At 42.5% G+C, this 23,760-nt stretch overlaps 1 protein-coding gene across 16 annotated transcripts; it reads left to right on the top strand.

Moving 5' to 3' along the window:
• The first annotated feature begins 2,057 nt into the window (after nucleotides 1–2,057).
• On the top strand, nucleotides 2,058–23,082 carry LOC119025700 (protein enabled homolog). 16 transcript variants are annotated; one of them, XM_037109547.1, is made up of 12 exons: nucleotides 2,068–2,083; nucleotides 3,744–3,807; nucleotides 3,999–4,092; nucleotides 4,237–4,335; nucleotides 4,475–4,538; nucleotides 4,719–4,822; nucleotides 4,914–5,186; nucleotides 5,580–5,674; nucleotides 5,796–5,863; nucleotides 5,974–6,196; nucleotides 6,325–6,363; nucleotides 6,483–6,584. In XM_037109547.1, the coding sequence occupies exons 3-8, from the start codon at nucleotides 4,000–4,002 to the stop codon at nucleotides 5,619–5,621; spliced, it is 675 nt and encodes a 224-aa protein (XP_036965442.1). In that variant the 5' UTR covers nucleotides 2,068–2,083; nucleotides 3,744–3,807; nucleotide 3,999; the 3' UTR covers nucleotides 5,622–5,674; nucleotides 5,796–5,863; nucleotides 5,974–6,196; nucleotides 6,325–6,363; nucleotides 6,483–6,584. The 16 variants fall into 16 exon arrangements, with proteins under 16 accessions (XP_036965444.1, XP_036965442.1, XP_036965440.1 ...); XM_037109545.1 differs by lacking the exon at nucleotides 2,068–2,083 and adding an exon at nucleotides 2,376–2,676; XM_037109544.1 differs by lacking the exon at nucleotides 2,068–2,083 and adding exons at nucleotides 2,780–2,799; nucleotides 3,341–3,342 and having other exon boundaries at nucleotides 3,744–4,092.
• The last annotated feature ends 678 nt before the right edge of the window (nucleotides 23,083–23,760 follow it).

Raw genomic sequence — 23,760 nt, 5'->3', positions numbered from 1 at the left:
ATGGGGATTTTTTCAAATTTCATTCTGCTATAACTTCAGCATACCTTCAGCTATAGAAACCGTTCAAATATTAAGATGTTCAGCTTTTTAGGCTCTTTCAACCTTGTAATCTTCAGCTTTTCAACCTTTCAACTTTTTCAAATATTTAGCTTTTTCTAAAAAAATTTTAACATTGCCGCAAATGGGAAAAGCTTCAAATTCTCTTCAAAAGTCATTGTCTTTCAACCTCTTCTTCTCCCTCATACATTCAGCTAGAGACACCATTCAAACTTTAAAACACTCACAAGACCTTGAACTATTACCGGTGTATTCAGTTTTTAAAAATCTTGTACGGTTTTGAAATCATCGCAGTTTTAGTTTTGAGTCGTTTTTGCTCCTCTTCTGAGTTTATAATGGGTGTGTATTGCGTCGGCTAGAGTGGGTGACATCATCAACTGCCGCACCCCAGAGTGTAGAGCAGCTCCGAAAACGGGAGAAAAAATTCTCTTCAGCTCGATTTGGATCCCAAACCTTTTACTCAACATAGACAATGTATACATAGAAATGTAGGAAATCTTATTAGCTTTCAGCTGATGGTCTCATTTCAGATGTGGGACTTACGGTTTTGGATTTCGAAGCCCGAGAGTGACAAGAAGTGAAGACGCTCTCCCATAAGCCGCAATGTTAATTTTGAGCCGAAATTTCTGGTGAAGAGCAGACGGTACCTGTTCTCTCTCTCGCGTTTGTGCCCTCATTTCTCACTTTCCAGAAATAAAAACCAGATGACCGAGTTCGGCCAGGTCTCTACTCGCTCACCATATAGGTATTATTACCCTAAACATTAAAGTTTTTTCTAAAATCGCAGGGGTTTGGGAGGACTCGTGTTACCACATTTCTGACACCAGGACCACGAAACTTGGTGAGCTTGTTCTTTAAGGCATTTCTGGCTTGACCGTGAAAAAATTTTGGTGCTATCATGTACGGTTTTGAATATATAGCACCAGTTTGACGTCCTGCATGTGAGGCTGAAAGGGCTGAGAAACAGCTGTCCCAGTCCCTTAGCAGGGGGGTTCAGCACGATCACCGTGGCAACCGAGATCAGCTGGGCCAACAGAGAGAGTGACAGACAGACACGCACACAAATACAGACACAGTATATTTCCCAACATTTAAACCATATTTAATGATTAATTTTTCATTCATTTAACGTGCGGCTCGAGTGGACGGGGTATGCAATTATGCAACTCTGTAGAACGTCAATTTTTCACGACTCTAGTCGCGAAAAACTGTGAAAAGTTTCCCATAAGGAATGAATGGAACGAGGAAATGAGACCCCTCCATAGCAAAGCTATAGGGGCCCAGAGAGGGCTGACGTTGCGAAAAACTGTGAAAAGTTGCCCACAAGGAATGAATGGGACGAGGAAATGGGACCCCTAGTTTAATACACACAGACAGACAGACAGACAGACAGACAGACAGACATACACACACACACACACACACACACAGACACACATGCACACAAACACACACATACACAGTATATATCCCAACATTTAAACTATATTTAACGATTATCTTTTCACTCATTCAAGCCTTCATCATCCATCAGCTGAAAAAAATAAACTGGAATGCTGTCTTAAATTTGTGTTGAAAAGCACTTTTAAGGTATTAATATTATCAATAATATTAATTAATTCATACTAACATTTTCATTAATGTATTTTATCATGATACGCAAATAAAATAAATAAAACATATATTGTTTTATGTTATTTAATAATATATAACATAATAATTCAACGTCAGTCAATTAATATAATTATTAATTAAGTGCTCTAATTAACATTGATGTTTCGTTATTGTATTATATTCTAATACATTCATAGAAATATATATAAATAATGGATGCAGCAAAGTATGGTCGTCCGGAGTCTGTGTCAAGTGCACAGATTATCAGCCATCTCATTGGACAAATCACCTCGGATACAGATGACAGACAACACAGGAGAACTCTGATTGGACAATTGTGTGTGCATTATTTTTCGCCTTGATATAAAACCACTGATCCGGCTCTGCTCGATACCCTTTGACCTCGTCGTAGGTAAGTACCCGTTATGGCTGATATTAGCATACTGAAATCATTAATAAAAATGGATTTTATTGACGCTAGACATTACTATCTCTCTCATGATCACGATAACTCATGATTTCGGGAAAAAAATGAATGTAATTGTTAATGATCGGTCTGTTTCAGCAATATTAATCCGGAGGTACTTGGCTCAAAGTCACCGCTGTTGGCTTCGAGCGCGGCCTAATGTTTTATATACCGGAGCCGAGTAGCGCCGTTAGCTCGTCCTAATATTGTTGTATTGAAACAGACTGACGGAGCTCCGTTAGTGGAGTGTCAAGTGCACAGATAGCTAACGTTAGCTGTTAGCTCCGCTACCCGGAGCCCAGTAGCTCCGGGCCTACAGCGGAGTGTCAAGTGCACAGATAGCTAACAGCTAACGGACCTCCATCAGCTGTTAGCTCCGCTACCCGGAGCCCCGTAGCTCCAGGCCAACAGCGGTTAGCAAAGCTATAGGGGTCCATAAAATACATATAATATGTCTGTCTCGGTAACAGTAACGGGGCTCCGTCAGTCTGTTTCAATACAACAATATTAAGAAGAGTTAATGGCGCTACTCGGTTCTGGTATGTAAAACATTAGGCCGCGATCTAAGCCAACAGCGGTGACTTTGCTTTTTCTATAAAGAAACATTAACCGGAGCGAAAAGCTAACTGTGCTAACATCCGTACACCTTTAACAAAAGTGAGGTAATTGAATCTAAACATTACTATCTCGTGATTGTGGGAAGATTAATTGTTTATGGTCGATGTGTTTCTATATAAGGGCGATCTGTTTATATATAAGATCACTGAGCTAAAACGTTAGGCCGCGCCAGATGCTAACTGCGCGAACCTTGTCTTTGTTCTCTCGCAGCGCGGAGAATAGCCATTAGCTAGATGCTAACTGCGCGAACCTTCGCCTTTTGTTCTCTCGCGGCGCGAACGGTAGCCATTAGCTAGATGCTAACTGCGCGAACTTTGGCCTTTGTTTTCTCACGGCGCGAACGGTAGCCATTTTTCTCTCCGGGTGCGAACTCTACTGTCATGTTTAGATCCTTAACACGGGTCAGATTTGTAGTTGGAGATATTACACATTATTTTGGGGTTTTTGTTTTGTTTTTTCTGTTTTCATACAAGAATATTTACACAAGCTAAAAGCTGTATTTCATATCTAATTGTGTAGATTGTGACTAGTATTTAATACTCCCTTCTGTCTACTGAAAAACACATTTCTCCTGTTTGTGATAAGATGTGAGTAAATGCCTTTCTATGTAGTTGGATAAATATCATACTTTAGATGTACCATACACTTTTACAATCTACCTTGATTAAATAGAAAAGGAAGCATTTTCATACAAGACTATTTTTGCTTTTGGTAATAAATGTGCATTCAGATGTTGATAAAATCCCGTACATTTGTTGAATTTATTGTTATCTTGTGTGTTATATTCATCATGTCATAGTAATTCTTTGTTCTTAGGAATAAACGATTTGATACTGTGTAGTATACAATTGATATAGTATTTTAATTATCATTTATAGTAATTATTATAACATAGAATTATTTGAAGAAATACTGTGCCCAAAAACACACAAATTATGACAAGTACAGATGTTTAACTATCTTTTTATTGCCTATTGTATTTGATAAGATTAAAGGGTTCCTGTACTGAGAGTGACCATCATCCTTCATCCATTGCCCTCAACCTTCACAGAGTAGTATCACCACATCACATACACACACACAATCACCACATCTTCATCATTTTCTCAAATTTCATTCTACATATAAGATTATATTAGGTTGTCTTAGATTAGTTTAGTTTACATTAGGTGGTTTAAGTTTAGGTCAGTTTGACAAGCATTTCTCTTGTTGTTTTTCTCTTGTTTTTAACTTCTACCAACAGGATGCCAAGGAAGTCGAGGCGGTCTGTGGTGTTGAAGCAGCGCTGGAGGAAGCTCAACCTGGAGGAGCTGAGGTCTTCCCCCACCCCCCCGGAGGTACTAACACAGTAGATAAGCCTCTGTGTCGCAGTGACAACTGTCTGCATGAAAATGGCTGTAGAAATGTTACATCTATTGCATTCTCCTGAACTGCTGAGTTCTGAATGTCTGCCATGTCTTTTGATGTTAATGTTTCATCAGGCGGTGTCCCCCCCGGCTGGAGAGGAGCCTTCCAGAGGGTCAAGGACCAAGAGGACCAGGGAGACCCACCCCCCCTGCTCCCGAGCTCCAGTCGGCAACGTATGTTCCTACCTCACACACACACAATGAGACATATTTTATTATATTTTGTTTTAACGTGTATGTCTTCATCTTATGCTTGTTGCTATGATTATCGTTAATTTTTTTTTTTTTTTTTTGTCTTTTAATCTGTCATCAGGCAGTTGGATCTTCACCCCCAGCCAAGCCTTTCTGGAGCCCGGAGGATGTGCAAGTTCGTGCACGTAAGTATCTACTTGTTTTATCCCTAAATGATCAATAAATTAATTCATCATCAATATTGAACTTTTTAAGCAGGTTTTCCTGTACTTTTTTACTGGTATAAACAAGTGATTGTTGATATTTCCTAGTAGCCTTTCCTTCATCAGTTTAACCTTTTATCTGTTTTGTACTTTACCAAACAGGCCGTGGTACCGGTTACCGCCATCCGGTGGAGACGTGGCCAACTTCGAAGCTCACTGGATGGAGGCACAAGTTGGTCATCCCACCTAAGTCTCCTGACAAGCAGGTGCTATTATTGTCCAGTTTATGAAGGAAGTAATTGATCTTGAGAGGGATTAATGATTTTCATGCTAATGAAATTTTCTTTGTTGTTGCAGTTTGTTCTGATTGTCGGGGACTCCCATCTCCAGGCCATCGTGGACCGTTTCGCCAAGATGCCAAAAGGGAAGTTTTCTTTTGGTATCATGTCGACCCCTGGGGCCCATGCTGCTCAGCTGCGCACTGAGGTCCTACATGCAAAGGTTCCTCGATCCACTGATGCTGTTTGTGTTCTTGCTCCTAGCAACAACCTGACCGCGAGCAGGACCGTCGACGAGGCAGCCGTCGACTATGCCCGATTCCTCACTGTTGTGAGGAGCCGCTGGTCGGAGGTAGGGTTTTATTTCATGTCTTGCTTGTCCTGTATTCTTAGTAGTTAAACAACACTAGAAGTACATTGACTACTTTAATTGTGTGAGCTTTCAAAAAATGTGTACTAAATGTGGTGTGTGTGTGATTTTGAATGAAACTGTCATTGGTGTTCTCTAAAATTTTGACTACGCCCGATTCCTCACTGCTGTGAGGAGCCGCTGGCCGGAGGTAAATATTTATTTCATGTCTTGATTGTCCTGTATTCTTAGTAGTTAAACAACACTAGTAGTACATTGACTACTTTAATAAGATTAATTTGAATGAGTTTTCAAAAAATGTGTACTAAATATGGTGTGTGTGTGATTTTGAATGAAACTGTCAGTTGGTGTGTTCTAAAATTTTGTTTCCTACAGGTCTTTGTGGTGGACTTCCCCCCCCCGCCTGAACGAGGATGAGGAGCACCAGAGGGCCCTTCGCCACACGTACCATCGCGTGACAGCTCGTATGGGTAAGTAACAAAAAAATATCTTGTCAATTAAAACAAGTAAAAGAAATGTACTTAAAAATGTCTGTGATGAACATAGTCATACATGTGTGAATATTGTAATGACTTTTTTTAATGTTTTTAGGTTTGAGGTACTTCTCTGCGGAGGAGTACTTCCCCCGTACGCGCTTGGATCTGTGGAGCAGAGACGGCGTAAGTAGAGTATCTGTGTGATAGAAAAGGTCTAATTTGCTATAATTTCTTGTGTGTCGATATCAAACAGTCGACACGAGCTAAATGGATTTGTATTATCATGTCTGCAGGTTCACCTGAGCGACCGTGAGGGTATGGGGATCCTCACCCAGCTGCTGTGGGCCTCCACGGAGCAGTTCCTCGAGACACCACCACCACCTCCCCCTCCCCCGGTGTCTCCTACTCCTTCACAGCCGCTTAGGAAGGTTTCTCCTAAGCTGGTTGTGAAGGGAGAGGTACGTGCTCCTGTCTCCTGACCCCTTCCAGTGGAAGGTTGTTGGTCAGAGCAGCAAGGTTAGTAGTTTTATTTATTATAATATTATGTGTCTTTTTTACATGTGTTTGCGTACATTTTGGTTCACGGGTTCACAGTCATAACTAAAAAGCACCTATTTAATCAAATATGTGATGTGCTTTCCCAGCCGCAGGTTCCTGGTCCGGCCAGCGTGGCTCAGCAGCAGGTGACTTATTTTTTTTTTTCTTTTTTTTTTTCACAACAAGTTAATTGGTTAGTATTTAAACTTTGTGTATTTGACCTGACAAATATTAATTTGTCTTTGTGGTGTTTTGTCTTCCATAGGAGAAGGAGTCCTTCCTTCCACTGAACCCGCGGTGGTTCAGTAGCACGACCCTTTGTGCTATGGAGGAAGTGTCTCCTTCTCAGCTGTCTGACATGGTGGACGTCCCATCTCTTCCAGCGTGCAAGAAGGTAAATTCTGTGACATTGCTTCTCAGCTGTATTATAAAGTTTCTCCTTGTTCCCTACAGTTACTGGTTCTATGTTTTATTTGACGGTGCAGGTGGCCTCCCCAGCGGCAGCCAGGCGTCATATGACCACGGAGAGACGCCCCCCCCTCTACCAGTCTCCTGTGAACAACGTATGTTACACAACTGACGCACATAGTCAATGTTTACAGTTGAAACAGCGTCTTCATGGAGACATAACTACATTGTCCCCTCTGTCTGAATTTTAATATATTTGTTCTCATCTGTCAACAGCAGGTTGGATCTCCTCCAGCCAGGCTGTCACGGAGACTGGAGGACGACGGCCCCTCCAGCCCGGTTCCTCGGTCCAAGACCACGGATGGAACACCGCCCCCCCCCGCACCCAAACTTCAGTGACCAACGTATGTTACTCTCTGACACAAGACACACTCTCACTCAGAACACACAGTGTGTTCACTGAGACGCATGAAGTTTAACATATTTGTTCTCATGTGTCAGCAGCTGGTTGGATCCCCTCCAGTCAGGTTGTCCTGTAGTTTGGGTGATCCGGCGACCCCCTGCTGTTCACCGGTTGCGAAGGTAAAGATTATTCCTATTGAATAAAGTTCATAATGTCGTTAAAGTCTTCATTTATTGTTATTATTTGTTCTCAGGTGGCCAGGATGAAGACCCCTTCACCGGCTGGACCATCCCAGACCATTAAAGCTGCCTGTCACTCTCCTCGCCCAGTTAAGGTATTTACTCCACAACAGACACACACAGAACGTTTACTGTAAAATGCTGTAACTGCATTAAACTGGTTCATTTAACATCTCTGCTACAATTATCTTTCGCTGCAGTTCACAAATGTCAGTGACAGTGATACTTCATGTCTAGATATTAACTGGTGTTATTACTTATCACAGACCATCGGGACACCAGTTCCCTCATCGTCCTGCTGGCCCTGGATTATCGATGACGAACTTGCCACCTCTCATTCCCCTTCTAAAGAGGTAATGATATTTACATTTGGGTTTATTGTGGGCTTAATAAAGTGTTAGAGGTAAAGTGTGGTTTACTTTGAACTGAAATGCAAAAGGAAGGGAAGGAAGGAAATGAAGGAGGGAATTGATTACTATTAATGTTTTCATGTGTAAATCGTGTGACACACGTACAAGGGATGTATCAGAGTTAAAGGTCCTTTAAAGCCTCCTTCAAACTTTGGTCAAGATGACAATGGGTGACAAAGGTTTATGATGGTCTCAAAACATTTAAATTTGAAATATGGAATAATCTGTGTTAGTAATGTGTACAAGTCAAGTATGATAATACTTAAGGTCGTTTATAAGCATAATAATCATTTGTGTATATGTAAGATTATCTATTTGGTAAATTGATCAGGAAAATTTGGTGGAAATGATATTGTATAATCAGATAGTTAGTTTAAAGCTGCAGTAGGTAAAATGTTTTTAGTCACATTTGCTTAAACTGTCACCCTGCTATGACTGTAGTATATGTAAAAGTTAATTACTACCACTAATAATGTTAACTAGGCTTATGATTATGCTAATAAGCAATCATTTATGATAATGATAATTTATCTTATTTCAGGTGCCGCTTAGTGCTAGTATTGGGGCTAGTCATAGTCAGAGTGACATGAGGTACAGGAAGTTCTCCAGGAACCACCAGTGTACCTGCATGTCCCTGACTTTTCTGGCTTATCTGAACGAGGGCTGTGAGTTTAACCCTCATGTTGTGTTTGTGTCATGTTAAACAATTTTGTGTTCCCGACCGTTCCATTTAAACTCATCATAAAAACTGTAAAAATACATAATTATCACTACGTGTTGTGTTAGATCTTTCTATCAACTTCAGTTCTTGTGAACATTACAAGTTTTGAACTTCTATTTGTTATTTTTGGCCTGTATACCTCACTGATCTGACCGTATACATCTTGAATTCGAGTTCTAAAAAGCATAATTTCTGGATTATTTCAACTATAAAAAAATAATCAGATGACACATAGTATATTGTTTATCACAGACTACTTAGGGTCAAAGTTACCAAGGACATTTGTTTTGAAACCATTTCATTTTTTTTATATAGTCACATAAAGTAACACTAGTCGTGTCCCCGGTCAAAAGTGACCGGAATATTTCATTTGTGTACAAAGGAAATTATCCCAAAACAATTTCACAATATTACAAGATCAGTGTCTTCATACATTAAAGAACAACTAACAAGAACAATAACATTACAATATTCATCACTCTATCAGATGTTTTTCCCCTGCCTCCATCTTGGATTTACCTCCATCCACAGCACAAATGCATTGTATGTTGACACATCTAACATGTTGAAAAACACCACCATGGGCCAACGTGCTGTCTTCCTCTGACAAGAGTATGTGCCAGTAACCTGCAAAAGTGCACAAAGTAGATAAAATCATGAATACATTCAAATGATACCTCATGTATCATATTCAAATGGAAAGAACTGACTCAGTGTTGTTCATAAATGTAATGCGTACTCCACCAAAACCAAGTCAGGATGGCATTGGGTTTCTTGTCCTCCCTGGTGATCACAGCGGCATGTGCAGAGTCGTCATCAGGAGCATATTTTTCCTTTTCTTTGGACAGTAGGACACAAGACTGTCCTCACTGTCAGTTTCCTGGCCTCGCTCCTCCTCACCAGTGTGGTGATTACATATGTAACCAATATCCTCACTTATGGTATATCGACATGCCATGGTGCTGCCACACAATGAACTGTGAGCAAGGCCTCAAAAAAACATTTATATAGGCTACCAAAGCTGCGAGAAAAGTTCAATATTATTGAAACAATGCTGCAACTTTATGAGAACAGGTGATGTTCCTGCGGGAGAGAGAGACTACTGGGCTAAGGTTCCCATGGTGGTTGCCTGGGACCCAAGGTGTGTGTGTGTGTGTGTGTGTGTGTGTGTGTGTGTGTGTGTGTGTGTGTGTGTGTGTGTGTGTGTGTGTGTGTGTGTGTGTGTGTGTGTGTGTGTGTGTGTGTGTGTGTGTGTGTGACAAATGAGGATGTACCTGAGATCAGTTTTATACAGTAATTGTAGTCTCCCCCTTTCATTTCTAATGACTGGTCATTTTTGACCGGGAACACCAAGAGTGTACAAAAGTTGAATAAAATACACAAAATTGTATGCAAATAAGTACTATTTGTTTTGTGTGTTGAAATCCTCTTTGTGGACAAAGTCATGGACTCTTAGGTCAGTCTGATCAAATTAAGTACATTTTTCAGAGATAAAACTTTTAAATCGGTCAGATTTGACCGGAACACAACATGAGGGTTAACACTGCTGTCCTTGATAGAGTGCTGGCAAAGGGAGATTCACTTTTTGTAGGTGTAAAACAACAGCTGATCCAGGAAAAAAGATTCCGCAGTGACCATCTCGCTGTGGAAGAACTGCCCAAACAAGTCCTGACTGACACAGATATGTGTAACGTCCACATGCCTGAAATCAGGTGTGGACTTGTGGAAGCCAGGCTTGGTATCTGCCCCTTGCCACACAGTTAGAGTGTCTGTCAGGTGACGTTAATCTGGCTTTAGTCATAATAAGTCCAGAGTGTATTGCAGTTTTCCGTGACCACTCAGGCAGGTATGGTGTGTTTGATTCACACTCAAGAAGTGTGATGGGCTTACCTCACCCCCACGGAACTGCAATTATGAAGACCTTCTCAAAAATCAGTGACTTGGCTGAACACCTGCACAAACTCTTTGCAAATCGCGGCCCTTCTGCCAGTTACGAGTTTGTGCCGGTGTCATTCGAAGCCATTGGTTCAAGAGAATGCCCTCAGGTATCTCTGGCACACAGCGTATCCAGGACAGCTCTCCCACCAGCAGCAGAGCGCGTCCTCAAGACAGCTCCTGCACCGCCAGCAGCAGAGCGCATCCTCAAGACGGCTCCTGCACCGCCAGCAGCAAAACATTTCACAAAGTTGCCAAAGCAACAGTGACGAAGAGCGATGCATCAAGCCAGCAAAAAACACACATTACTGTCTGGTGAAGGAAAAAAGGAAAAAAATTGAATATGAAAGGAAAAAGTACAGCAGCTGTCTAGAATTTAGAAGAAAGAAACTCCAAGCACAAAGAAGATATGCCCAAGACAGTCTCCATCAGAATCAGCGATTACTTTCCTTCAAATGTTACTATGAAAATGCTCAAGATAAGATGGAAGAACTCGTCAGAAGAGGGAACAGGGAAAATGCTACTTTCAAGAGACAACGGAAGACTTGCATCACAAAGAGATACAGGGAAGGATGCCACGTTCCGCACCACTCAAAAGAAACACATTTGAGATCGATACCAGTCAGATATGGTGTTTCAGAGCAGACAAAAATTTGTCATGTCTCAGAGATACAACACGGATCAAAGCTATAGCCAAAAGAAAAAGCAAGATTTCAATCTCAGATATCACAGCGATCCGGAATTTAGATGTCATTTTAATCAACGTTGTAACCAGCGGAGAGGAACCAAATTGGCCACAAATGCTGCCTTTAGCACATTTTACAAGATGCAGAGAGCGCTTAGAATCAGGATTAAATACAGACAAATTGTGCCCCACTGCCCCCAGCCCCTGATTGATCCGGTGATGGAAGCAGCCATAGCTGTCTTTCGTGAGTCCATTAGACATGGACCCACATACATTTGTATCGTTTGTAACAGAACCATGTTTCCTAATCAGGTCAAAGAATGCCAAAACACACAAAAGTCGCAGCAGCATGCTTGACAGGAAACTATGTTCACTTTTGTGACAGTGACTGCTCTACCCCTTGCTCTGTGCAACAAGAAAGACTGCATGAGTGGATATGCTACACCTGCGACAGCCACCTTAGCAGAGGATGCATACCACCCATGGCAGTCGTAAACAATTTGGAGTTGGCACCCATCCCCCCAGAATTGGCTGCACTTAATGTGCTTGAGAGGCAGCTGATTGCAAAAATCTTGCCATTTGCAAAAATTGTTGCTCTGCCAAAAGGCCAACAGAGAGCAGTCCACGGAGCTGTTGTGTGCGTTGCATCAGAGGTGGAAGTGACAAATAAACAACACGGATCGGGAGCACTTCTTGAGGCGTAAGCTGCAGTTACGGGCTACAGCCTCTTGAGCGCTGACCTCTGTGTTTAGAGTAGGCCTGCATAATTTTTTTCATTTCGTCGTGCTTGTTAACATCAGATGTCTTAACATCTTTGATGACGTTCTTAAGGAATTCCGTCATCTCGTGCTCCAGTTTCTTTACATATGACATCATATACATGATATACAAGGAGGATGCCACGTTCCGCACCAGACAGTAGAAACACATTCGAGATAGATACAAGGAAGGATGCCACGTTCCGCACCACTCAAAAGAAACACATTAGAGACAGATACAAGGAGGATGCCACGTTCCGCACCACTCAAAAGAAACACCTTCGAGACAGATACAAGGAAGATGCCACGTTCCACACCAGACAGTAGAAACACATTCGAGATAGATACAAGGAAGATGCCATGTTCTGCACCAGACAGTAGAAACACATTCGAGATAGATACAAGGAAGATGCTATGTTCTGCACCAGACAGTAGAAACACATTCGAGATAGATACAAGGAAGATGCCACGTTCCGCACCAGACAGTAGAAACACATTCGAGATAGATACAAGGAAGATGCCATGTTCTGCACCAGACAGTAGAAACACATTCGAGATAGATACAAGGAGGATGCCACGTTCCGCACCACTCAAAAGAAACACATTCTGGATAGATACAAGGAGGATGCCACGTTTTGCACCAGACAGTAGAAACACATTCGAGATAGATACAAGGAAGATGCCGCGTTCCGCACCAGACAGTAGAAACACATTCGAGATAGATACAAGGAAGATGCCACAGAAACACATTCGAGATAGATACAAGGAGGATGCCACGTTCCGCACCACTCAAAACGAACACATTCGAGATAGATACAAGGAAGGATGCCACAGAAACACATTCGAGATAGATACAAGGAAGATGCCACGTTCCCCACCAGACAGTAGAAACACATTCGAGATAGATACAAGGAGGATGCCACGTTTTGCACCAGACAGTAGAAACACATTCGAGATAGATAGAAGGAGGATGCCACTACCGCACCAGACAGTAGAAACACATTCGAGATAGATACAAGGAAGATGCCACGTTCCGCACCAGACAGTAGAAACACATTCGAGATAGATACAAGGAGGATGCCACGTTTTGCACCAGACAGTAGAAACACATTCGAGATGGATACAAGGAAGATGCCACGTTCCGCACCAGACAGTAGAAACACATTCGAGATAGATACAAGGAAGATGCCATGTTCTGCACCAGACAGTAGAAACACATTCGAGATAGATACAAGGAGGATGCCACGTTCCGCACCACTCAAAAGAAACACATTCTGGATAGATACAAGGAAAATGCCACGTTTTGCACCAGACAGTAGAAACACATTCGAGATAGATACAAGGAAGATGCCACGTTCCGCACCAGACAGTAGAAACACATTCGAGATAGATACAAGGAAGATGCCACAGAAACACATTCGAGATAGATACAAGGAGGATGCCACGTTCCGCACCACTCAAAACGAACACATTCGAGATAGATACAAGGAAGGATGCCACAGAAACACATTCGAGATAGATACAAGGAAGATGCCACGTTCCCCATCAGACAGTAGAAACACATTCGAGATAGATACAAGGAAGATGCCACAGAAACACACTCCAGATAGATATAAGGAAGATGCCACAGAAACACATTCGAGATAGATACAAGGAAGATGCCATGTTTCGCACCAGACAGTAGAAACACATTCGAGATAGATACATAGAAGATGCCACAGAAACACATATGAGATAGATACAAGGAAGATGCCACGTTCCACACCAGACAGTAGAAACACATTCGAGATAGATACAAGGAAGGATGACACGTTCAGCACCACTCAAATGAAACACATTCGAGATAGATACAAGGACGATGCCACATTCCGCACCAGACAGTAGAAACACATTCGAGATAGATACAAGGAAGGTGCCACAGAAACACATTCGAGATAGATCCAAGGAGGATGCCACGTTCCGCACCACTCAAAAGAAACACATTCGAGATAGATACAAGGAGGATGCCACGTTTTGCACCAGACAGTAGAAACACATTCGAGATAGATACAAGGAAGATGCCACAGAAACACACTCCAGATAGATATAAGGAAGATGCCACAGAAACACATTCGAGATAGATACAAGGAAGATGCCATGTTTCGCACCAGACAGTAGAAACACATTCGAGATAGATACAAGGAAGATGCCACAGAAAGACATTCGAGATAGATCCAAGGAGGATACCATGTTCTGCACCAGACAGTAGAAACACATTCGAGATAGATACAAGGAAGATGCCACAGAAACACATTCGAGATAGATACAAGGAGGATGCCACGTTCCGCACCACTCAAAACGAACACATTCGAGATAGATACAAGGAAGATGCCATGTTTCGCACCAGACAGTAGAAACACATTCGAGATAGATACAAGGAAGATGCCACGTTCCGCACCAGACAGTAGAAACACATTCGAGATAGATACAAGGAAGATGCCATGTTTCGCACCAGACAGTAGAAACACATTCAAGATAGATACAAGGAAGATGCCACAGAAACACATTCGAGATAGATCCAAGGAGGATGCCACGTTCCGCACCACTCAAAAGAAACACGTTCGAGATAGATACAAGGAAGATGCCACGTTCCGCACCAGACAGTAGAAACACATTCGAGATAGATACAAGGAGGATGCCACGTTTTGCACCAGATAGTAGAAACACATTCGAGATAGATAGGAGGATGCCACTACCGCACCAGACAGTAGAAACACGTTCGAGATAGATACAAGGAAGATGCCACGTTCCGCACCAGACAGTAGAAACACATTCGAGATAGATACAAGGAGGATGCCACGTTTTGCACCAGACAGTAGAAACACATTCGAGATAGATACAAGGAGGATGCCACGTTTTGCACCAGACAGTAGAAACACATTCGAGATAGATACAAGGAAGATGCCACGTTCCGCACCAGACAGTAGAAACACATTCGAGATAGATACAAGGAAGATGCCATGTTCTGCACCAGACAGTAGAAACACATTCGAGATAGATACAAGGAGGATGCCACGTTCTGCACCACTCAAAAGAAACACATTCTGGATAGATACAAGGAAAATGCCACGTTCCGCACCAGACAGTTGAAAAACAGTTGAGATAGATACAAGGAAGATGCCACGATCCGCACAAGACAGTAGCAAAACATTCGAGACAGATACAAGGAGGATGCCACGTTCCACACCAGACAGTAGAAACACATTCGAGATAGATACAAGGAAGGATGACATGTTCAGCACCACTCAAATGAAACACATTCGAGATAGGTATAAGGAGGATGCCACGTTCCGCACCAGACAGTAGAAACACATTCGAGATAGATTCAAGGAGGATGCCACGTTCCGCACCACTCAAAAGGAACACATTCGAGATAGATACAAGGAAGATGCAGTGTTCTGCACTAGGCAGTAGAAACACATTCGAGATAGATACAAGGAAGATGCCACAGAAACACATTCGAGATTGATACAAGGAGGATGCCACGTTCGCACCAGACAGTCGAAACACATTCGAGATAGATACATAGAAGATGCCACAGAAACACATATGAGATAGATACAAGGAAGATGCCACGTTCCACACCAGACAGTAGAAACACATTCGAGATAGATACAAGGAAGGATGACACGTTCAGCACCACTCAAATGAAACACATTCGAGATAGATACAAGGACGATGCCACATTCCGCACCAGACAGTAGAAACACATTCGAGATAGATACAAGGAAGGTGCCACAGAAACACATTCGAGATAGATCCAAGGAGGATGCCACGTTCCGCACCACTCAAAAGAAACACGTTCGAGATAGATACAAGGAAGATGCCACGTTCCGCACCAGACAGTAGAAACACATTCGAGATAGATACAAGGAAGGATGACACGGTCAGCACCACTCAAATGAAACACATTCGAGATAGATACAAGGACGATGCCACATTCCGCACCAGACAGTAGAAACACATTCGAGATAGATACAAGGAAGGTGCCACAGAAACACATTCGAGATAGATCCAAGGAGGATGCCACGTTCCGCACCACTCAAAAGAAACACGTTCGAGATAGATACAAGGAAGATGCCACGTTCCGCACCAGACAGTAGAAACACATTCGAGATAGATACAAGGAAGATGCCATGTTCTGCACCAGACAGTAGAAACACATTCGAGATAGATACAAGGAGGATGCCACGTTTGCACCAGACAGTCGAAACACATTCGAGATAGATACAAGGAGGATGCCACTACCGCACCAGACAGTAGAAACACATTCGAGATAGATACAAGGAGGATGCCACGTTCCGCACCAGACAGTTGAAAAACAGTTGAGATAGATACAAGGAAGATGCCACGATCCGCACAAGACAGTAGCAAAACATTCGAGACAGATACAAGGAGGATGCCACGTTCCACACCAGACAGTAGAAACACATTCGAGATAGATACAAGGAAGGATGACATGTTCAGCACCACTCAAATGAAACACATTCGAGATAGGTATAAGGAGGATGCCACGTTCCGCACCAGACAGTAGAAACACATTCGAGATAGATTCAAGGAGGATGCCACGTTCCGCACCACTCAAAAGGAACACATTCGAGATAGATACAAGGAAGATGCAGTGTTCTGCACTAGGCAGTAGAAACACATTCGAGATAGATACAAGGAAGATGCCACAGAAACACATTCGAGATTGATACAAGGAGGATGCCACGTTCGCACCAGACAGTCGAAACACATTCGAGATAGATACAAGGAAGGATGACACGTTCAGCACCACTCAAATGAAACACATTCGAGATAGATACAAGGACGATGCCACATTCCGCACCAGACAGTAGAAACACATTCGAGATAGATACAAGGAAGGTGCCACAGAAACACATTCGAGATAGATCCAAGGAGGATGCCACGTTCCGCACCACTCAAAAGAAACACGTTCGAGATAGATACAAGGAAGATGCCACGTTCCGCACCAGACAGTTGAAACACATTCGAGATAGATACAAGGAAGGATGACACGTTCAGCACCACTCAAATGAAACACATTCGAGATAGATACAAGGACGATGCCACATTCCGCACCAGACAGTAGAAACACATTCGAGATAGATACAAGGAAGGTGCCACAGAAACACATTCGAGATAGATCCAAGGAGGATAAGGCACATCAAATACAAAGGTTAAAAGCAATTTTTCAAAGTTAATATGAAGAATGTGCTCACTGGCCTTGCGAAATTGAAAGAGACACATTCAGAATATAAAGACGTGTTTATCGATGAGACTGCAACTTTTGACTGTCTGCTCGAAGAAGAGGAACCCAGACAGGAAGAGGAGCTCAGTCAAGAAAAGGAGCCCAGCATCCCAGAGGAAGATAGGGATGTCGATTTGGAGGAAATTTTTAAAAGCCAAAACGAGCTGGGACGGTTAATGGCAGATGAGGAAGAACAGGAGGAGCTGAGACCAGGCCTCTCCCTGGACACTTGCATGCAGCCCCCCGACATTGCACAGGAAATTCTTTCATATGGCGACGGAGTATTTAGTGTTGCACCCGCGCAAGGCAACAAACTGGTTGGTTTTTTCACCATACCAAAGTTGGAGGCAATGGCTTTTCCTGTACAATTTCCGACAGGAGTGAACACTTCAGATGAAGCTAGAACCATCTCCCTGTCCCCGAGCCTCTACTTTAATTCTAGGCTCTTTGCTGCAGATACGCGTTTTGCAAGTGACCAGAGTTATCTTTTCTTTGCGCAGTTTGTTACAGAGACTCACCTAGCGACAAATAGTACGTCTATACAAATGCGCAAAGGAAAGTCGAAAACCAAAGACGGCCGTAGGATTAACAATGTCATGCTCCAGGACAAGGATGAGGTAGAACGGCTCATCATGAGCCAAGATGCAACTAGGTTCATGCAGCCTCTTAGAGGCACTCCAGCCTATTGGAATAAAACGCTTAAAGATGTGCACGCCATGGTTCATCAAATTGGAAAACCAACATTTTTTACCACGTTCTCCGCTGCTGAGATGAGATGGCCTGAGTTCATAGAAGCCATCAAAGCTCAGCAAGGTGAGCAAGGGCTGTTTTCAGATTTGGATTGGAAAACAAAATGCGACATTCTGAGAAGTAACCGCATCACAGTAATGCGCATGTTTGAAAAGAGAGTAGAGGCTCTCATGACAAACCGCATCCTCTCTCCTTCACAACCGATTGGTGAAGTAGAAGATTATTTTTATCGCGTTGAGTTCCAAGCCAGGGGAAGCCCGCACATCCACATGCTCATTTGGATAAAAGATTCACCTAAATTTGAAGAGGACCCCGATAGACATGTCATGGAATTTATAGATAGATACATTAGTTGCAAAATGCCCGACCCTGACACAGATCCGGAACTCCACAAAATAGTGTCAGAGGTTCAGGTGCACAGCAGGAAACATTCAAAGTCCTGTAAGAAGGGAAATGTAGCCTGCAGGTTCGGCTTTCCAAAACTACCGATGGGTAAAACATTCACCAGGCCCCCCACTATTAATTGCCACCAAAAAGAGGATCAAGATGATGCAGACTTCGAAGCGCAAATAGAGGAGCAGACAAGGGCCCTCGCAGAAATGCAAAAATTGGCTAAACAAACGCTCCAACCAGTTAGAGATCTGCTTATGGATCCAGGCGCTTCGTTCAGCAGTTTGACAGACTTGCTTTGCCAGTGCAACTTAACTTACGAGCAATACTTTGCCGCCGCGCAGCGCCTGGCAAACACCCATGTCGTGATGCTGAGGCGCCATCCAAATGATTGTTGGGTTAATGCCTACAATCCTGATTTGCTTAGAGCGTGGAACGCAAACATGGACATCCAGTACGTCATAGACGACTACAGCCGTATCATGTACATGATGTCATATGTAGTGAAACCGGAGCATGAGATGACGGAATTCCTTAAGAACGTCATCAAGGATGTAAAGACATCTGATGTTAACAAGCGCAACGAAATGAAACAAATTATGCAGGCCCACTCTAAAAACAGAGAGGTCAGCGTTCAAGAGGCTGTAGCCCGTACCTGCAGCTTACGCCTCAAGAAGGGCTCCCGATCCGTGGTGTTTATTCAGACCGATGAGGAAGGTCTGAAAATGAGTCACTGGAAAGAATGGAGCCCGGATCAGTGGATGTGTGGATGTCGGGGTTGCCTGAAAAATACATCAACAGACCTCTCACTCGAGAGTTTGAACATATATGCCTGGCCGAGTTCGCGTCAGACTACAGGGTAGTCTACGGCCGGCAAACAGAAAACCCGAATGCCATTCCATTGTTGAACGATGAAGGATTTATTCAAAAGAGAACCGTAGGAAAACCAGCAATCATTAGATTTACTCGCTTCTCTGAGGAAAAAACTCCAGAGAAGTTTTATAGAAGATTGCTGAAACTTTATCTCCCACATCGATCCAACGCTGATCTGAGAGATAAAGTGTACCCCACTTATGAAGAGTTTTATGAGTGTAGCGACAAGTGGGGTATGAGAGTAGAGGAAATAGTGGGGCACAACAAAAACAGTTATGAGGGCCAAGGAAAAAACATGGAAGCTGCGTTTCAGCAGCTTCAGGTGTGCGGTCCTCTCGTGAATGCTTGGAACTCTTTTGCGCCCGAAGTTGAAGTCGACCGGCTGGAGTGCCTGGCTGAATGTGAACCCCGCGATCAGGAGCAAAACGGTGAAGATGTCCCAGAATTCGGCACTAAGAAGGATAAGGGGAGCTCTATGCCTAGAATAGATGCTCCAGAGTTGAGTCCAGACTTTGCTAGGAAAATGTACCAAAGTCTGAACGAAACTCAGGTTTCTGTTTTCTACAGTGTTCGACAGTGGTGCTTTGAACTAGTCCACAATCCAGAACCATTTTATTACTTCCTGTCGGGACGGGCTGGATGTGGCAAATCGCATGTGATTAAGTGCATTCACCACGAGGCAACGAGAATTCTGCGTGAGCTCCCGAGATTTCGAGACCATGCAGACATGTCCCAACCCGCAGTGCTGCTGACCGCATTCACAGGTACAGCAGCATTTAACATATCAGGCAACACGTTGCACTCCATTCTCAAATTACCAAGGTCCTTGAAGCCACCTTATCAAGGTCTTGGGAATGCACTCGACGTAGTCAGAGCAACACTGGCGAACGCTGAGATTCTCATCATCGATGAGATATCCATGGTCTCTAAAGAGCTATTTGCCTACGCGCATTGGCGATTTCAGCAGATCAGGGGTAATCGGAGGCCATTTGGAGGCATGTCTGTCTTTGCTGTAGGTAACTTTTATCAACTGCCGCCCCTTGGTAAAGCCAAGCCACTGTTTGTGTACGAGGAGACTGAGTTTGATCTCTGGAAGGATAACTTAAAAATGGTCACCCTGACAGAGATCATGCGACAGAAAGACGATCGCGCTTTTGCTGAACTCTTGAACCATCTCAGGGTGAAGCAAAAGGAAGATTCTTTGTTAGATGAAGACAGGCTCTTGCTTACGCAGGCAGTGGCTGATAGTCAGCATTGCCCAGCACTGAGTCTACACATCTACACCACAAACAAAGAAGTAGACCATCACAACGCCGATATCGTAACTGCTTCCTACAAGGATGCGATTGGCGTTGCAGCTCGTGATTTTCGAAAAGACCCCAGAACTGGCTGCATGATGTTTGTGTCTGGGGAAATTAAAGGACACAAGCGAGATTTGCCCGACAACATAATGGCTGCTCAAGGAGTACGCGTTATGTTGATCTGAAATTTAGATGTGGAAGACGGCCTTGTGAACGGTACATTTGGAACCATTTCTAACATTGTAGTTAGAGAACCGGAAGGCGTGAAGATGATTGGACTCCTGCTGGACAATCCTACAGCAGGACAGAGATACCGCAAAAAAATCTTAGGTCCCTCAGATGACTCAGTGTACATCGAAAGATCTGAGGAGAACCTAAGTAACAAGAAAGGGGTTGTTCGCCGGCAGTTCCCCATGAAATTAGCTTTTGCTTGTACGGCCCACAAAGTTCAAGGAATGACCATGCCGTCGGCGGTTGTGTGTCTGAAGCCTGTTTTTGAACCTGGTATGGCGTACGTTGCGCTCAGCCGCACAACCTCGCTTCAAGGTCTCACCATCCTTGACTTTGATGAGAAAAAAATGTATGCTGACCCCAAGATCAAGACAGCCCTGGAAAGTATGCCTCATGAATCTTTCCAGAGCTGTAGACCATTGTTAACGTTTTTGAAATCTATACAACAAACGCCAAAGGTTTTGACAATTGTCCACCACAACACGCAGGGTCTGCCATGTCACATGGTGGACCTGAAAGCACATCACGAGCTCCAACAATCAGATGTGCTTTGCCTTACAGAGACACATTTGTCAGGGTCCTCTGTAGCTGAAATTTTTCAATTGGAGGGGTACACCATGTTCACACGTAGCAGACAGCTGTCTTACAACAGCTGTGTGAACATGGCCAAAAAAGAGGGAGGTGGAGTTGCGATGTACTGTAGAGACACTGTGCAAGCAGAGCCTCACAGGTACATGCAACAGGTCACTGATTTGGAGTTTGTTGTCCTTAAAATTGAGGCTCCAGTCAAAGTGCTAATAGCGACTGTGTACAAACCCCCAAGTTTTCAACTGGGAATCTTTCTCCAAAACTTGAAAAACCTCTTGGACTCATTGGACATGTTAAATCACCAGCCCATCATTGTTTGTGGCGATTTTAATGAGGACCACCTTTCAAAGGGGAAAAAAGTATCAAAGATTAGTTTCAGTCCAGAGGTTACACTCAATTAGTAGCAAATTCGACAACCGAAAAGTACACACTGATTGATCACATTTACATTTCACATCCTGATAAATGTCTTCAATCAGGTGTTCTCCAAACATATTACAGTTACCACAGTCCAGTTTATTGTATTTTGACTGAGTAATGACTTATCTCCAGCTGTTACGTCCAAGACCTGTTGTGCCACGTTTTTACAGTGTACCAGGAGCTGTGGTCCTCTCCGGGTGAGTATAGCATCCAAGCGTTTCTGATTTCAGTTTGTGGTTGATCTCCCTGGTTAGTTAGGGAGTGTGCCAGCTGGGCAGAGCAATCTGTCCTTCCATCGGTGTACTATTTGTTATTTTGCCTTTTTTATTTTCGAGGCAATCCTGGGTGGAGACATGTTTCTCTGGTGGGGGCGAGCATTTCAGGGCCTTGGTCATTTGGCTGAGGTTTACTGAAGTTTTGCTTTAAAGAAGCCTCGAGCCCAGCACGTCTCAGAAGATAGTTAGGTTTAGTTTGGAGTTAGGCAGGTACCAGGGGGCTTGCTTGGATAATCATTTGCACTCGGAGATTTGCTCACTAGTGATTGATGTCATTTATTTCACTATTTGGTCTTGTTTAGTCTTTTAGTGTGTTTAGTCTTATGTAATTGTTTTTCATATGTATGTGGTTGCAGTGGCATGTCTTGGCTGGAAATAGTTTAATCGTTTAATGTAAACATGTATGTATGTATGTATGTATTTGTTTATTTTAGAATGGGGCCAGAAACTTTTTTCATGTTCTTATTTTCTCTTGAGATGATGAGAGCGACTGGGCCAGCGTGTTAAATGTTTTGTAATTAATAATTTTGTAAATGCCTTGAAACATTTTTTAATATATTTATCATGTATTTATTGACATTGTAAAATCTTAACTCATGTTGTTGTCATCTATTTAGATGAGAATGGCATGTGTAAGATATAATGTAAGCTGCAATGTAATAGCTAAGCTCATGTAAGAATTACATTGGCTAAGCTAAGCTTACATAAGTTTTCATGTAATTATGTAATTTAAGGATGTATGTTTAATGAATCATGTATTTTTTTTTTATTATTCATGTAATGTAATTGTTTGTTTTTTTTTTTAATTGTTTTTTTTTTTTTCTTTTTTTTTTTTCTGCTGGGTTGTTGTCACTACATTAGCTACGCTAATCTTAGCTAATGTAGTGTAGGAGTGTCAGGGAGATGCAGACCAAGCTGCATTTCAAACCAGGTGCATAACAAAGTAAGTATGTCTCTTTTTGTTTTGTTTTTTAAAGTGATTGACTTGCATTGAGTGATTTAACTCAATGATGATGTCATTGTCTTTCTAGGATGATCCAGTGAGAAGGACCCTCTCTCCAGCAAAGACAACAACCCAGAAGAAAATAAGGGAAGTAATGTTTCCTTTAATTCTCAACTTTCACTTCAAATGTTTCCATCAGTCTTTTGAACCTGTAACTAATGTATGCCTTTTAAATCTGGCTAAATGTATACAGACTACAAGACGAAGACCTCCAAAGGACTGCAGCAACAATAAGGGAAGTAATGTTTCCTTTAATTCTCAACTTTCACTTCAAATGTTTCCATTAGTCTTTTGAACCTGTAACTAATGTATGCCTTTTAAATCTGGCTAAATGTATACAGACTACAAGACGAAGACCTCCAAAGGACTGCAGCAACAATAAGGGAAGTAATGTTTCCTTTAATTCTCAACTTTCACTTCAAATGTTTCCATTAGTCTTTTGAACCTGTAACTAATGTATGCCTTTTAAATCTGGCTAAATGTATACAGACTACAAGAAGACGACCTCCAGAGGACTGCAGCAACAATAAGGGAAGTAATGTTTCATTTAATTCTCAACTTTCACTTCAAATGTTTCCATCAGTCTTTTGAACCTGTAACTAATTTATGTCTTTTAAATCTGGCAAAATGTATACAGACTACAGGAAGAAGACTTCCAGAGGACTGCAGCAACAATAAGGGAAGTAATGTTTCCTTTAATTCTCAACTTTCACTTCAAATGTTTCCATCAGTCTTTTGAACCTGTAACTAATTTATGTCTTTTAAATCTGGCAAAATGTATACAGACTACAGGAAGAAAACCTCCAGAGGACTGCAGCAACAGCAAGGGAAGTAATGTTTTTTTTTAATTCTCAACTTTC

Source organism: Acanthopagrus latus, chromosome 9, assembly GCF_904848185.1.
Source record: "Acanthopagrus latus isolate v.2019 chromosome 9, fAcaLat1.1, whole genome shotgun sequence".
NCBI classification, from domain to species: domain Eukaryota; kingdom Metazoa; phylum Chordata; class Actinopteri; order Spariformes; family Sparidae; genus Acanthopagrus; species Acanthopagrus latus.
The sequence above is the reverse complement of the archived record's forward strand: the minus strand, read 5'-3'. Positions and strand labels throughout refer to the sequence as shown.

Excerpts from the sequence above, each read along its gene's own strand:
- LOC119025700 (XM_037109543.1), top strand. Across the intron at positions 4,093-4,236 it reads CTTCCCCCACCCCCCCGGAG|GCGGTGTCCCCCCCGGCTGG; the intron begins GTACTAACACAG and ends ATGTTTCATCAG. Across the intron at positions 5,187-5,579 it reads TGAGGAGCCGCTGGTCGGAG|GTCTTTGTGGTGGACTTCCC; the intron begins GTAGGGTTTTAT and ends TGTTTCCTACAG.